At 43.2% G+C, this 16,086-nt stretch overlaps 1 protein-coding gene across 3 annotated transcripts in view; it reads right to left on the bottom strand.

Moving 5' to 3' along the window:
- MAN2A1 (mannosidase alpha class 2A member 1) overlaps positions 1-16,086 on the bottom strand; it is a 201,301-nt gene that overhangs the window by 111,745 nt on the left and 73,470 nt on the right. For all 3 annotated transcript variants that reach the window (XM_007055422.4, XM_043546417.1, XM_037901532.2), the window contains exons 7-9: positions 14,909-15,095; positions 11,872-12,049; positions 883-1,085 (exon numbers count right to left, since the gene is read on the bottom strand). In XM_007055422.4, coding sequence (XP_007055484.2) covers positions 883-1,085; positions 11,872-12,049; positions 14,909-15,095 — 568 coding nt within the window. The remainder of the gene's footprint in view (positions 1-882; positions 1,086-11,871; positions 12,050-14,908; positions 15,096-16,086) is intronic.

The raw sequence follows: 16,086 nt of genomic DNA, 5'->3' as shown, positions 1-16,086 counted from the left end.
CCAGGGAGCAACTGCAGACTTTCCCAGCAGTCCCCCTCTGCTTCCAGTTTCTTGGCTTCATAAATCCAGCTCAGCTTCTTGCTCCTCAGCTGGGCTCCCTTCACTGGGCTCCTAGTCATGGGATTACTTAGCCACCTGATTTCCCCTCAGCACTGGTCTATCATACTAATTAGCCACCTTCTCAACCTGCATTAACTTTTTTTAGGGCAAGTGTGGAGTAAACACCCCGTCACAGAGCCCTAATTGCAAATAGTTCTGCTTTCAGTGCCTCTTGTAGCTATTGGGAACAGCCAAGTAACTGCCAAGGAGAAGTACCTGACTAATGATACAGGTCCTCAAGTAATCCCTGCCTCATTTTAAGGAGATTCCAAAGAGCTCTCATAACTTCACTGGGCACACAAATACTCCTTACTACTTCTGATTTGCCACAATGTCTTGGCAAAATTCATTCTTTTTATCTCCCTGTCCAAAAAGCCAAGCATTCGAGAAAATGATAGATCATTTGACAGCAATCAACACAATTATTCAAGTCCCATCTACAGAGACAAGGATCAAGAATACATTTGCTAGTTTCATGGTATCCAAAGTGACTGGTAACTTCCATGGTATCTTAAAACAATTAAGATATAGGTGGAACTTTAAAAAAAAAAACCGTTTAGATTGACAAATATCCCATATATTTGTAATTTCATTAAAATGCCACAGCCATATTTCTTCTTCTACATAGATTTTGACAAAGTCCAAATTTTGATGTCAATTATGAACCTTAACTATAGTATAATGAAAATAAACTTCAGAGTTTATTTGAAAATGACATTTGATATCTCTGCAGTATTAGATATAAACATTTACACAATACACGTATCAGATGACTATACCTACCTTAAATAGGATTCCAGAACTCTATCTAGCCTTTTGTAGAAGGGTCGTGATGTAAAGTATCCACTCCAATAATGATTATCTCTGTCTGCATATGTGAAGAAATCTCCACTCAGAACAGGAAAAACTGAATTGCTGTTCTTTTCCTCCAAATTACCTGCTTTGCGCAGAGCCTCAAAATAATCTGATAAAGTCCCAAACTGGGCCTGAAACAAAATTATAAGAACTGTTTATGTGACTGACAGATTTCCATTTTATTAGTTTAGAAATTTAGGGTTGAAGTGTACGAACATGGTGGCTTTAAATACGTACTTCAGTACACCTTCTGCAAGAAAGGTCATCACAGAAATATTGTTTTAAATAAAGAAACTTAAAAATTTCCCTTGACACCTTTGATTCAGGGTTGACATATATATCCCATGAGAAACTATTTCCAACTCACAAAATTAAAACTACCCTTTGTGTTTCCAAGTATAAATACATTCTCTGTAAAGCAGCAGCAGTTTAATCAAAAGTCAGATGAACAAAATAAGTTTTTCATTTCTCTCTTATAGGCACATATCAGGGACTTGATCAAATCTAGGCTTCAGCTGTAAGAAAACTGTCCTACATTTCTCCTCTCTCTCAAAAAGCTGCCTATTGTAGTTTAGTAACCCAGCATCCAGTAATCCAGTTTATGGAGATGTCTGAAGAGATTACCTCTCATATAATGAAACAAAAGTACCATTTTTAACTTGATTCATTATTTTCAGTTTTATTAGCTCTACTGTGTCACAGCAAAGTTTCTGTTATGCTTTCAAAGCTATTTATAGATCGTGAATAAAACAAACATACATCTGCTTTCAAAGGCCTTCTGCATTTTTCTTCAAAAGTCTGCTTACAAACAGTTACATTTTTATTCAAACTTAGTGTTGGAAACAGGAAACTGCAAGTAAGTCTAAAACCCTTACATTTAGTTTTAAGTGTAGTTGTTTTAAAGAGATGATAGTTGAACAAACTGGAGTTTGAATCAGACAAAAAAATTATGATTACAAATGGAGAGGGAACAGCATGAAGACATAAGAAAAGCGACGTCCCTGTGATCAACTGAGAATTTATACACTTGAAATAATACAGTAATTAAAAAGGCAGTATTACACAAATAAGAAGCTTTATAAATCAATCCTTTCATAATGTTTATATTAAATATTGAAACAAATAAGACTTTTTCACAACCTTAAGTTAATTGGCAATTAAGGTGTACTGTTGTGAAAATACTGATGTCCAGTTTGGGCGTTTTGAAAAAGGTATTTGCAAATGAGTGATTTTGAATTAGTCTTCCTACACTAACGTCTTTTGTGTTCTAAGCTTACTTGTTTTAGGATATGTACTTCAGTAAATTCACACTGGAAAAAGATAAAATCTCTTAGAAGTACAGTATTTCCATGTGGACATTTTTGGGGACTCTGGCCTTTTACTTTTAATTTCTTTGTTATTCAATGCAATTAACAAACACCTAAAAAGCTTTCATTGTGTGAATTACACATCCTTTAATTTATGATTTACCTTTTTTTTTAGGTTTAGGAATGACAATACAGTTATGAAATTAGGCTAAATCAAGATTCATTGTCAACTCCCAGAACCCAATATATGCCTGATCCTGCACCACAAAAAGCAACAGGAGTTTTACTATTGACATCAATGGACACAAAATCAAGCCCACTGCATGTAAGCGAATAAACAGTCCAACTAACTATAGGGAGGATCAGCCACCTCGGACACTTTCATGTGCATTGACAGGGCTCCTAGCACACCACAGGATTTAAAGATATCACATAGCTCAGTGTGATTTTGCTATGTTGCCCATTAAGAAAGATATGGTAAGGATTACTAATTAATGTTTATTTTATTATGTGTACTTGCCAGAAAATTATGTTAGCACAATTTATCTTTCCGTAGGCATATCACTTGTTCACAAATGTAATACATGTTTAAGTTTTAGCCTGCTCAACTATTAGTTTCCAAGATATAAAAACTCAGTTTAAAAAAAAAATCAATACTTAAAGGAAAGCAGGAATACCAAATATTTTCAAAACATTAAACACCTACACTCACCTTCAAAGTGCCATACACAGCTGTTGGATCATATTAAAGAAGTACTCTATTAAAATCACAAATGAGTTTGATTCCCCATAGTTTAAATTCCGGGGTATTACTAATTAAGAGGTCTCTTGGTTTTTGGTACTGTTTCTCTCCCTCTATGTGTGAAACTTGCAAGCTGCTAATTGTGTTAGTACATTCTAAGACAGAGTCTGCTCTCAAAGGAATTCACAGAGAGAGAGAGAGAGACTCAAAGCAATACTCTAACAACAGAAACAGCACCCAGAGACTCCCCGCCCTTTTGTTGTATTAACAATTGTGATTAAAATAGAGATAGAGGATGTATGTGGATGGATGCTTGGTGTGGATAATAACTGAATGATCAGGGAGGTGCCAGCCTAAGAATCCAGTGTCCATCGGCTGAAGAAGGCGTCAAGTGGAAATAACCAGAGGACCCCCGGAGGGCAGACTGGAATCCACCCAACAGCCTCAAGAATGGGAGAACCGAAGAACAAGATAACATCTAGCAGCACGGAGCCGTCAGGAATGTGCTATCTGCTGATTGATTCAGCAACAGCATGATGAAGCAATTCCCATAGACTGGCATAGGAAGAAATTCCTATAAAAATAGACTCTAAAAAGTGAGAACTTTGGGGTCTGATTCTGCAAACCAACTTCCAGGAGCATCAGATGAGCATCTGACAAGGCCCTGCTCCCTCCTCATGTCCAGGCCACCTGGCCAGTGGCGTGGCATGAGCAACTCTAAGGCTGGTAACTATGATAACAACCTTGCAGAACCTGTGTGTGTGTTTGTATGAATGAATGTGTGAATAAATATGAGAGTGAATGGAATGTTATAGCTATAACTAACTGCTTACTATGATTCTTTCTGTATTCACAATAAATGTGGTATTTTGCCTTTTTCCCTTTAATAAGATCCTGCTGGTTTTTATTTTATTGGTATAACACAGCTTTTATTTGAGAAACTATAAAGAACTTATATTAACTGACGAAGAATAGCTGAAAATTACTATACAGCAAAGTCTTTCATATAGAAGATAGTTTAGCATCTCTCAAACAAGGAAATTGTTGCTGAACCGCATGTGAATGAGTGAGACACAAAAAGCGCACATTCCAAGAAGTAAGGAAGCAAGAATTTACTCACCTTGTGCAGTAACGATGGTTCTTCGAGATATGTATCCCTATGGGTGCTCCACTGTAGGTGTGCTTGGGTCCCTGCACTGCTGATCAGAGAACTTTGGTAGCAGTATCTGTTAGTCCTGTACATGTGCTGTCCCTCCTTGTGCCCCGCCAAGGAAGCTGGGTGGGTTGTGGAGCACCCATAGGGACACACATCTTGAAGAACCATCATTACTGCACAAGTAACTTCTTCTTTGAGCGGTGTCCCAATGGGTGCTCCACTGTAGGTGACTCCCAAGCAGTATCCCCACTGAAGGGCTGGAGATTCAGAGTTGGGTCAGTTATAGATGACAATACTTTGGAGCCAAAGATTGAATTGGAGGCAGAGTCCCCACTGATCGCATAATGTTCTGTGAAGGTATGGACTGACGCCCAAGTCGTCGTTCTACAAATTTCTGAGATAAGGACATTCTTGAGGAAGATGACGGATAAGGAGATTGACCTCATGAAGTGTGTGCGAATACCAGCTGCAGATGTTATGTTGCAAACCTGATAACACTGCTTAATGCTGCTCAAGACCCATTTGGACAGCCTTTGGGCTGATATTGCTGAGTCCTTGGATCTTTCTGAAATAGAAAGGAAAAGCTTGGGAGATTTCCTAAGAGCCTTCGTCCTATCCAGATAAAAGGTCAGAGCTCTCCTAATGCCTAGCACATGTAGTATAGCTTCCCTGTAATCACTGTTCCCGAGTAACAGCCGTGTTAGTCTGTATTCGCAAAAAGAAAAGGAGTACTTGTGGCACCTTAGAGACTAACCAATTTATTTGAGCATAAGCTTTCGTGAGCTACAGCTCACTTCATCGGATGCATACTGTGGAAAGTGTAGAAGATCTTTTTGTACACACAAAGCATGAAAAAATACCTCCCCCCACACCACTCTCCTGCCGGTAACAGCTTATCTAAAGTGATCACTCTCCTTACAATGTGTATGATAATCAAGTTGGGCCTTTTCCAGCACAAATCCAGGTTTATTATCATACACATTGTAAGGAGAGTGATCACTTTAGATAAGCTATTACCGGCAGGAGAGTGGGGTGGGGGGAGGTATTTTTTCATGCTTTGTGTGTATAAAAAGATCTTCTACACTTTCCACAATATGCATCCGATGAAGTGAGCTGTAGCTCACGAAAGCTTATGCTCAAATAAATTGGTTAGTCTCTAAGGTGCTACAAGTACTCCTTTTCTTTTTGTAATCACTGTGAAGCTTAGGGTAAAAACTCAAAAGGTGGATCAGATGGTTCACGTGAAAAGGAGAAGTCAGCTTGGGGCTGAACTTCGGGTGTGGTCTGAGTGTGACCTTGTCTCAAAAGAATACTGTGTAGGGGGGATGTGCCATCAGAACCGCTATTTGCTTTATTCTTCTAGCCGAGGTGATTGACACCAGCAAGGCAGTTTTCACTGACACGTACATAAGCGAACACGTCACCCTGGGTTCACAGGGATGTCTAATCAGGCTTTTCAACACTAGATTTAGATCCCACGTAGGGATGGTGTGTTGGGGTTGTGGGAAAAGGTTTACTATACCCCTAGGGAAACATTTTGTGGTTAGGTTTGATAGCATTCAGTATCTGCCTACTTGTAGGTGAAAGGCTGCTATGGCCAGTAGGTGGACCATGAGTGAACTGAAAGATTGTCCCAATTTTTAAGAGTACACACGTAGTCTAGGATCTTCGGAAGGGTAGCCGATGTCAGAGAAATTTGTTGGGAACTACATCAAGTCTGAAACCTGGAACACTTTTACAGGTATGTACGGTGTGTCATGGATTTTCTACTGTGTAGTAATTCCTCTTGTACCTCCTCCGAGCAGGAGCTTTCTGTGTATGGGAACCATGAAGGAGACAAGCCTTGAGGTGGAGAATCCCCAGTTGGGATAAGTGCATCCTTTGTTCTGCAAGAGGAGGTATGGAGTGGATTGGAGAGAGATAGTCAAGCACATCGCGAGTTGTGCCAGATAAGTCTGTCTCGGCTAGGTGGGAGCAATCAGTATGACATGTGCTCCTTCTCTTTTTATTTTCAATAGGACTTTTGACAGTAGGGAAAATGGGGAAAAGGCATAGAGAAGGTCCTTGTCTCACGGAAGGAAACAGTCACCCAGAGAGTGCTGTATTATCCCTGCTTTGGAGAAGTAGTGTGGACATTTCCTGCTCAGGGAAGTGGTGAACAGGTCTGTGGTCAGTGTCCCCCACTACCTGAATATGTCATGAAGCACTGCTGGGTTTATCTCCCATTCATGGTCACGTAGGAACTTGTGACAGACTGTCCGCCATCATGTTTTGTATGCCAGGAAGGTAGGCTGTTGACCATGTAATGTTATGGGAGATGCATCTGTTCCATAACTTTAGTGCTTCTGCACAGAGGGACAGTGACCTGGCTCCTCCTCATTGATTTATGTAATACATACAAGCTATGTTGTCTGTTAGGACTCATGTGTGTATTCCCTTGATCAGCAAGAGAAATAGGTGCAGGGACTCCTGACAGCCTTGAGCAAGAGGAGGCCAATGTGGAGGGATGCCTTGTATTGTAAGGTCATTTAGATGTGCACCCCATCCTACTAGGGATGCATCAGCAGTGAGAAGTAATGACAGGGAAGTTTGCGAAAAGGGGATCCCTTTGCAAACATTTGCTGGGTTTTTCCACCAGTCCAGGGAGCTTTTGACCCTGGTGGGCAGGGACAGAGATTTGTCTAGTCTATCTCTGTTTGGTCAGTAGATCGAGCTGAACCACATCTGGAGACACCACATGTGAAGCCTGGCATGAGGTATCCCTGCTGCACCAGCTGCCATATGCCCCAAGAGTTGGAGGCAGTGGCTGGCTGATATCTGGGGGCTGTTTTGTACTGTCTCTATAAGCGCGGACAAGTAGAGGAACTTGTGGTGGGGTAGAAGCGCTTTGGCCTATAACAAGTCAAAGTCAGCCTGTAGCGGGGCAATTGCCCCGCTCCTGAAAAAAGGTAGGCTGATTGAGTATGGCTGCAGCTGTGTCCGCTTCGCCAATCAGGCCACAGCTGGCCCTGATAAAAGGGCTGAGGGCGGAGCTGGGTCACAGTTTCTCGCTCTCTCTGGAGAGAGAAGGACCTAGCTGACTGAAGGAGCAAGGATACCTGAGGCTGAGCAGTGCTGGGGAAGGGCAAAGGAGCTGGGGAGCTCCAGCCTGGCAACTCCCCAGGCTGAGGCCTTGGTTAAAGTCTAAGAAGGTACTGGGGCTGCAGAGGGGCAGCCCAAGGATAGGCAGAGGCAGCTGGTCCAACTCCCTTGCCAATGATGAATGGCCATTACGGACTGCAGTTTGCCCCAGTGAGAGGGGACTAGATGATGACTGGCAGTAGCCACTGAGGCAAGGTGGGTGTAGAGGATTGGGGGTTCCCCTGGAGGAGAGACCCAGAGCGTGGGGAGTACTGCGGTGGGGAGAACCCCAGGGTAAGAGGCACTGGGAGGGACACGGGAACAAGAGATAATTCCCAAGATGACCAGCAGGAGGCGCTGCACCAGTGAGTCTTCGGTCCACTACACAAGCTCCTATGAATTCCAGGAGTTGTACTAGGGTGAGAGCTGATTTATGGCTGTTGATCTATAGGCCCAGTTCTGTGAACAAATCTATTGTGGTTTTGGTAACCCAGTGAGCCTCGTTGAAGGAGCGGGCTCTGAGGAGGAAATCATCCAGGTAGGGGTAGACCATGAACCCCTGGGACAATAGGTGTGTGGCCACTATTGACAGAATCTTGGAGAATACCCTCAGAGTCGATGATAGCCCAGTTTCATATTCCAGTGCTGGACTAATCATTGCCAGAGTAACCATCTTGAATTTTTGAGCTGTGACAAACTTGTTGAGTGCTCAGAGGTCTAGTATGGGTCTCCAACCTCCCTTCTTGGGCATTAGGAAATAGTGACAGTAAAAAAGCTTTGCCTCATAGATGTTGAAGTACAGGAGCCATGGCTCCTAACTGGAGTATGCAATCTCTCTCGTCATAGTAAACTCTCGAAAGAAGAGTCCCTGAAGAGGGACACGGAAGGATGTTGACTGGGGGAGAGGTAAAGTAAAAAAAATCTCCAAGACCCATCAGTCTGATGTTATGTGTTCCCAGGTGCTGCAGAACGTGGCAAGGCGATAGCCAAATGGATGGGATAGGATGGTCACTGCAGTGATTGAGGGGAGTGGTCTGTCAACACCTCAGCCAACATGTCAAAATTGGTGGTTTGAGGTGGAAGGTCGCGACATGGAAGACTGTGGACCTGATGGTTTGCATCTGGAGAACGTAGATTTCTTTTTTTGAGATTCATAAACGCATTGAGTCAGGTAGTGAGATGTACGGAATTTATGTTGCCGCGGCGGACTAAATTCTCTCTTTGTTACGGTTGTTTACATCCCTAATGAGCACAGAGGTGCCCTGGAATCCCTAACAGTATGGAGGGATGTGTCAGTCTTTTCAGCAAACAACTTGGTGCCTTCAAAAGAAAGGTCTTCAGCAGTTCTCTGCATCGCTTTAGAGAAGCCTAAAAGGTGTAACCACGACACATGTCATATAACCGCTGCCGTGGAAATGGACTGGGATGCTGTATCGGCTGCATCAAGGGTTGACTGGAGCATTGTTTTGACTACTAGTTGTCCTTCCTGGACAATAGGTCAGAACTGGTCGTGCTGTGACTGGGAGCTGATCAATAAAGCTGCTGAGTTTTGACTAGCGAATGCTGTCATACTTAGTCATTAAGACTTGACAATTTGTTATTCAAAACTGCAAAGTGGCGGAGGAGTAGGCCTTTCTCCCGAAGCGGTCCAAGCATTTCCAATCCCTATCATAGAGGGATGGATCTCATTTGGTGCTGGCGCCCGCAGGATTTTACCATGTCCACAACGATGGAGTTGGGCGGAGGGTGAGAAAGAAGATATTCCACCTCCCTAGGCAGGATGCAATATTTTTTATCGACCCATTTATAAGTAGGCATCGCCAATCCTGGGATTTGCCATATAGTTTTTGTGGGGTCCAGGAGGGCTCACTGATGGGGAGGACTATTCTGGAGGAGGAGGAAGAGTATAGGAGGTTCAAGGAGTTTGTGGTGAGTGTCCTTGACATCCTCCAGGGGTATCTGCAACCCTTTGGCCAAGTCCTGGAAGGGCCAGAAATCAGCAGCTAAGAATGACTGTCTCATCTGGAGGAAGATATATTGGTTCTTGGAGTAACCTCTTCCTCCATTCCACCCTCCTGTTCCTCCATAATCTCCTCTGGAGGTTCCGAGATTCTGGATACCATAGCCGAGGGAGAATGTCTCAGGGGCTCACGGGTGAGGCTGACAGTCCAAGGAGCATGGGAGCAATATGCCGCCCAGGAATCCCAGTAGGGCCACTGGAGCGGTGGGATAGATCCCAGTGGTGGGGGCAGGCTGAGGGTATGCCCGAGGAGCCCCTTGATAACAGGCATCATAGGGACAAAGAGAGGAATGATTGGAGATGACTTTCTCTGGCTCACTGTCTGATTTGCTACTAGAAAGCGGAGGTGCATGGCAGGGTACCAGAGAAGACTCCCACACTTGGAGAAGACTTGGTATTGAATTCCCAATGCCAAGAGGAGGAGACTCTGGTATATCACATAGCCTGAATTCTCTTGAGTGCCGGAATTCCAGCGGTGCCACTGGTGGTACGGAGAGAGTCGGGGATCTCGCTCACACCAAACGCTCCGGTGCTGGATGGGGCACTGATGACAGTGCCAAAAGTACAGCATGTACTGGCAGCGTTTTCTTACTGAAGCACTCTCTGCTCCAATCTTTTTCCACTGGGTACAGTTGGCTTGATGCATGTGCCCATCAGAATCTTAGGTGCATCTACAATACCTGCCACTCTAGATCTTCGTAAGCCATGGGTACCAGGCTTGAACTGTCTCAGTGCCAATGATACCAACCATGCAGGAGATCTTTTACGGACAGCTCAGGGCTCACTCTGGGGACTCAACACTCTCTTTTTTGATGACTTATGAGAGGGGTCTGCAGCTGGTTTCTTTGACCCACAGTCCTCGGATTTTGAGGGCTGTGTAGAAAACTTGCACTTCCTGGGTGACTCCTGGCATGGATCCAGAGAAGGCTGGAGGGCTGCCTCCATGAAGATGATCTTCTGTCTTAACTCCCTGTCCTTTCAAGACCTGGCTCTGAGTTGCTGGAAGAGACCACACTTCTGGGTAACGTGGCTTTCCCCAAGGCAGCATATGCAGAAAGAGTGTTTGTCTGGCACAGGGACAGCCTCTTTGCAAGACAGGCATTTCTTGAAGTCCGATGAGCCAGGCATATCCTGCTGGGGGAAGGGGTTCCCAACAAAAAAAAAGAAAAGGTTTTTTTGTTTGTTTTCTGAAGAGAAAATAAAGAGAAAAAACTACATCTAAGACTAAGGATACTAACTACTAGAAATGCTAAAGAAAGCTAATGATCGCAAACGGACTGCTAAGGGCTTTATCTCTAGCCGGGGCAGCTGTCAAGGAACTGAGGGGGGTTAGCCCACCCTTGCTGGTTAGCCTCGTGGCAGGGCACAAGGAGGGACAGAACCTGTGCAGGCCTAATGGACACTGCTGCCAAAGTTCTCCAATCTGCAACGCAGAGATACAAGCACACCTATAGTGGAGCAGCCATAGAGACACGACTCAAAGGACAACTGGAAGCTACTCAAACCAACAAGAGAAGAAAGAAACTCCCTTAAACTTAAAGGCTATTGTTTAAAGTAAACCACTATGGCAACTGTTTATATTTCTTATAGAATAATTTCAAGCCTTGGAAGGAAAAAATAAAGTTAGTCTGGCTTGTCATTAACCTCAAGTACATTCAAAATCATCCATCAGTTGAACTATACATTTTTATTTTAAGGACTTACTTCTATTTTTAATTTTATTTTTACAGTTGTGGGATGAGTGGGTAGTGCTGATAGCAGGTCTGCCAGGGCCCAGGACACCAGGGGACACCAGGTGCAGGGGAGGCAGTGATCATCCTGGTTAAGCGAAGCAGAAGCCACTGGCCAGGACTGTAAGAAAGAGGATGAACCCCGAGCTGTATGGGAGGCCAACCCACTGCTGAACAGTTCCTGCCCAGGGACAGCTCCCATGTGCCTAGCTGGTGGTGAGTGAGTGAGTGAGCAGAACCGTGACAGCAAAGTTGCGGAAGTCTCCCTGCACTGCCACAGGAGCCACTCAGCAATATGGTGGTCTCCCCATGGCAGAAAGCTCACCCTCTTCCTTCTGCAAGTCATGACCAGGGGTCTCTGTGCTGCCTCACCAGGATAGCAGCCTTCCTCTGAACCTTGCGCCTGCAGGGATCGAATGTCACCGACCCTGAAGCAGTGCAATTAGCCCTCTGTAGAACCACTATCATGGACCTGCTCACTCTCTGCCCTGACAGGAGAACTGCAGATGGCTGCCAAGGCCAGTGACAATCATCCATGTAGGCATGCCAACTGTTAGAGATTTTTCTTCCATTTACTGACAGTTATCGATTAAAATCAAATCCTGCGAAGCCTAACTATAAAACTTGATCAGTACTACCTTCCTTACTAACCAAGAGTTTCAGTTAAGCTATAGTAGTATTTAGCTAGCTTTCTCCATGATGCAAAACAAATTCATACAAATATCTCAGTATATCAGAAGGTGCTAAAGAGTAAAACAGGAGTACATAAAAAGTTTAAATTAGGGCTCATTGATGTTAGAACAGGACTACAACTATTTGAAAAAAATAAATATGCAGTTTACCTTAACATGTAACTCAGGATGAGAGTTCATAAAATCAAAAAGCTTTTGATAATTCTGGTACTGCTGATCCCATTCTGAGCTCTCACTGTAGCGGAAATCATCCCCTAGTGGAGCCAACAGAACTTTAGTACGGAAAAGCTTTGACTTCTTTCTGTACTGATCTAAAATCATCCAAGCCCTTGGAAGAAAAAAAATTATAAAATTTAGAATATAGAAAAGTAATCACTTGACAAGACGACAAACGTCTAAAATATGTTCTATAAAACACCTTACAACTAGCCTTGCAAAATTCTACTTGTCCACTTACTTGTGATAATTAAAAAGGTAGGTTTTTTCCTCCCTGATAGCAACATATTAAATAGTGGGTTAAAAACTTTAGCACCTGAGCTAGTGAAAGAGTTCATAAAATTTTGTCAGGCTTCTCTGAATAACCATGATTGCCATTAAAATCTTTTCAGTGCTACTTTTTTTCTAATTAAAGTTACTTAGGTACATTTAACATAAGAAATACTGTCAATACTGCAGTTACGTTAGTTACATGCCAAAGGTAGCCAAAGATTTTAGAGAAACTATAAATCTAAAGATTTCTAAAACAACAACAAAAACTTACCTACTTTTAATGCATATTCTCAAAGAGGTTGCAGCATGTACACATTTAGAATGGTTTCCAAACCATTAATGCTTAAAATTTGGGAAGAGGGGGGGTTAAATGTTGTATGTGAAAGTTTTTATGAGTTATAAATATTTTTTCCAATATATCCAAAATCTGTAAAAATTTTAAAAAGTTGTTTCTTTTTTTTAAGCTATATAAACCGCTTTTACTTAGAATAAGTTTTCTGTTAGTGTTCTCATTAATAGGTAGTTTTAAATCATGGATGAATAAACTGCAGATATTGAGTTACGTGCTCTGCTCAGACAAACTAGTATCATCTATGTTTTCTTGCCGGCAGCCCATTTTATAGTTTGTCATTAGGCATTCTCAAAGTGTTGAACTGCCCTGACTGAACCAATACCCCTTGTGAGGTCAGAAAGACTACTCTGAATCTAGGGTACGTAAAGTCCTCCCCTCAGAGAAACAGATATCCTATCACTTACAAACTACAGCAACTGGCAGTATAGAAGAAGAGGAATTCCAAAAGAAGCTCATTTGTGATTCAAATTTTACACGTGCACTCTGAGACCAGACAACAGTTTGTCCATATTTGTGATCATTTGCCCAAAGTTACTTGTGTGATATGGAAAAAAAGGTTAGTAAGTGAGGTATTTTCCCTTGGCACCTCTTCTTTCCTGTCTTCCCTCTCCAATTTCTTTCTCAATCAGTTGCACAGTTTGTCAATGGGTTTCTATAGCATAGGGAGGATGGAATACCTATACTCAGAAGAATAATCAGGGCAAAACACACCAGATCTCAGATCTGTTGGACACGAGAAACATCTCTGTAATGGAACCATACCTCACCCCACCTCTGAGGCCCCCCACCTCCACCCCTTCTGGCTCCCTGGCAGCACAGTACCAAATGTGCACTTCCATACGTTCAAGTGTTGATTTTGGTTACATTTGCCTGAACTCTGAATTCTGTTTTTTCTAATCTTTTGTTTTTATAAACACTCAATTTTTTTCAGCTTACATTATTGATATGTACTATCAGCATAACTATTTTAAACTTTTTTTATGGGACTATTTAGTTTTGTTTTAAATTAATTGGATTAGATGTGGGAGTCATATGCAAAGATACAGTGTATGCTCCCACTACTCTCCCTCAGAGGATATATCTACACTTCAATGAAAAACCCATGGTGCTCAGTCTCAGAACCCGTGTCATTTGACTCAGGCTCACATGGCTAAAAGTAACAGTGTAGACATATGGGCTTGGGCTCCAGCCTGAACTGGGAGACCTTCCTCTCTCACAGAGTTTCCGAGCCCGAACAGCTACCCTGTTGTTTTAGCCCCACAAGCCTGGGACAACTCTGAGACTCAGTGTCACTGGTCTTTTGTTGGAGTGTAGACAAACCCAGAGAGATCCTGATGCCATCCCCGTGCCTGAAAGTACAGAATCTGGAAAAAGTCTGACAAGCAAATTGTTTGTACCTCTTCCTGGTACTCACAGAATGTAACTGACCCAAGAGTTGTAGACTTGTTTATTAGGAACTGGGGAATTAACACATTAACTCAGTGTATTAATTTTAGTTTCTCTTACAGTTACCACTTTCATAAATTGTACTAGCAACTGTTTTGGGAATTGACACACACACAGTGCATATGTAATAGAAATTATTTCTCCTAGGACGGGGGTGGGCAAACTTCTTGCCCGAGGGCCACATCACGGTGCGAAACTGTATGGAGGGCCAGGTAGGGAAGGCTGGTTCTCCCCAAACAGCCTGGCCCCATCCCCCATCCGCCCCCTCCCACTTCCCGCCCCCCTCAGAACCCCACACCCATCCAACCCCACCCTGCTCCTTGTCCCCTGACCGTCGCCTCCCAGAACCCCCACCCCTAACCACCCCCTAGGACTCCTCCCCCTATCTAACCCCCACCGCTCCCCGTCCCCTGACTGTCCCCCCCCCGAACCTCTGCCCTATACAACCGCCCCCTGGTCCCCGTCCCCTGACCACCTCCCCCCACCCCCTGCCGGGACCCCACCCCATCCAACTGCCCCCTGCTCCCTGACTGCCCCCCAGGAGCCCCTGCCCCTTAAACAACCCCCCCGGCCCTATTACCATGCCGCTCAGAGCAGCATGTCTGGGAGCCGCACCGGAGCCAGACACGCTGCTGTGGTGCCCTGCATGAGCGCGCGGCGGCGTAAGTGCGGGGAAGGGGGGACAGCAGGGGAGGGGCTGGGGGCTAGCCTCCTGGGCCAGGAGCTCAGAGGCTGGGCAGGACAGTCCTGGAGACCGGATGTGGCCCGCGGGCTGTAGTTTGCCCACCTCTGTCCTAGAGAATCGTCTTTTTTAAAACACTAAAACAAGCAAGTTGTGATGTTAGTATCGCCTTCAACAAGTACAAATTACTGAATTCCACAATACTTTCAGTACTGTACCTGTGCTGAACATTCCCAGCATGAATGGCCTCAGGAGGAACTCTCCAGGGACAACTTACTCTTCCCCCAGGAAGACGCTTAAAATCAAACTGGCAACAGATTTTAGGATCTGGACCACAAGTATGAGGAACGTCATAGCTGTAGAAAGGCATCATGTGGCAAAGGATATCTGTATTGGATCCCAAATCTAAAAGTACATGAACAGAGTATATCTATAAAATAAAGCCATATTTCATTGTCTAAACTAAATTAACTAACTGTCTGGGCCCAATCCAGGAGTGCTTTTAACATGCCATCTTAAAATACAGTGCCATTTTGGAGATCTGAGCCCTGACACTGCATCATGTAAGTCACCGGGCGTTTTGCCATTGACTTTTAATTAATGTAGGATCAAGTCTCTAATGATTAAGTTACCTTAAAGACAATACCTCAATGAATAATGAATTGTACCTGAATTTTCCTAAATTCCGTAAAGACAAAATCCATTCTTCTATGTGTTTTTATAATTCAATTTTTCAGTGGTGCTTACTCAAAACAATTCCCGCTGATTAATTTGCATGGAGAAATCATTTATTTATTTAGCTCAACATCAGCAACAGCTCTGTACTGAACTAAACAATTATCTCACTGAAATAAGACAAAAGGTACATTTTTCAACAGGTCAGATTCTCTTTTAAAAGAAAAATTTAAAATTTTAGTGGGCATCTCAGGGTTTTCTCTTAAAGAGGTTCTAAGTAAAACAGCATCAGGAAATTACTATAAGAAGATACTGATAAAAAGTAAATTAAACAAGAATTACTATCATGATTTTCTTACATTTACAACCCTTTGATTAGATATTAAATACTAGGATTGTGTTTGGTAGTTGGGTATAATGTAAGTCAACTAGAAATTTTGGCATCTGCAGAATCTGCATGCAATGTGAGCTTAGTCATAGGAAGCAACAAGTAGAGCAGATTGCTGACTGTATTGCCCATCTATCTTTGTGTACCATCTGTTTACATCCTTTGCTTTCAATATACCTGTAAACTTCCAAACACAAGAACTCACCAGATGATTTTACACCAGAGTTTGGAGCTTCCCACTCATTCCCACTTTAAATATATGAATAATTCAGTAGAGAGGACAGGAAGAGGGGTGTGGTCCTGCAGCTAAGAATAAAGGTTGCTGTAACATGA

This window comes from Chelonia mydas, chromosome 5, assembly GCF_015237465.2.
Source record: "Chelonia mydas isolate rCheMyd1 chromosome 5, rCheMyd1.pri.v2, whole genome shotgun sequence".
Taxonomy (NCBI): Eukaryota; Metazoa; Chordata; order Testudines; family Cheloniidae; genus Chelonia; species Chelonia mydas.
This window is presented reverse-complemented; position numbering and strand designations above follow the sequence as displayed.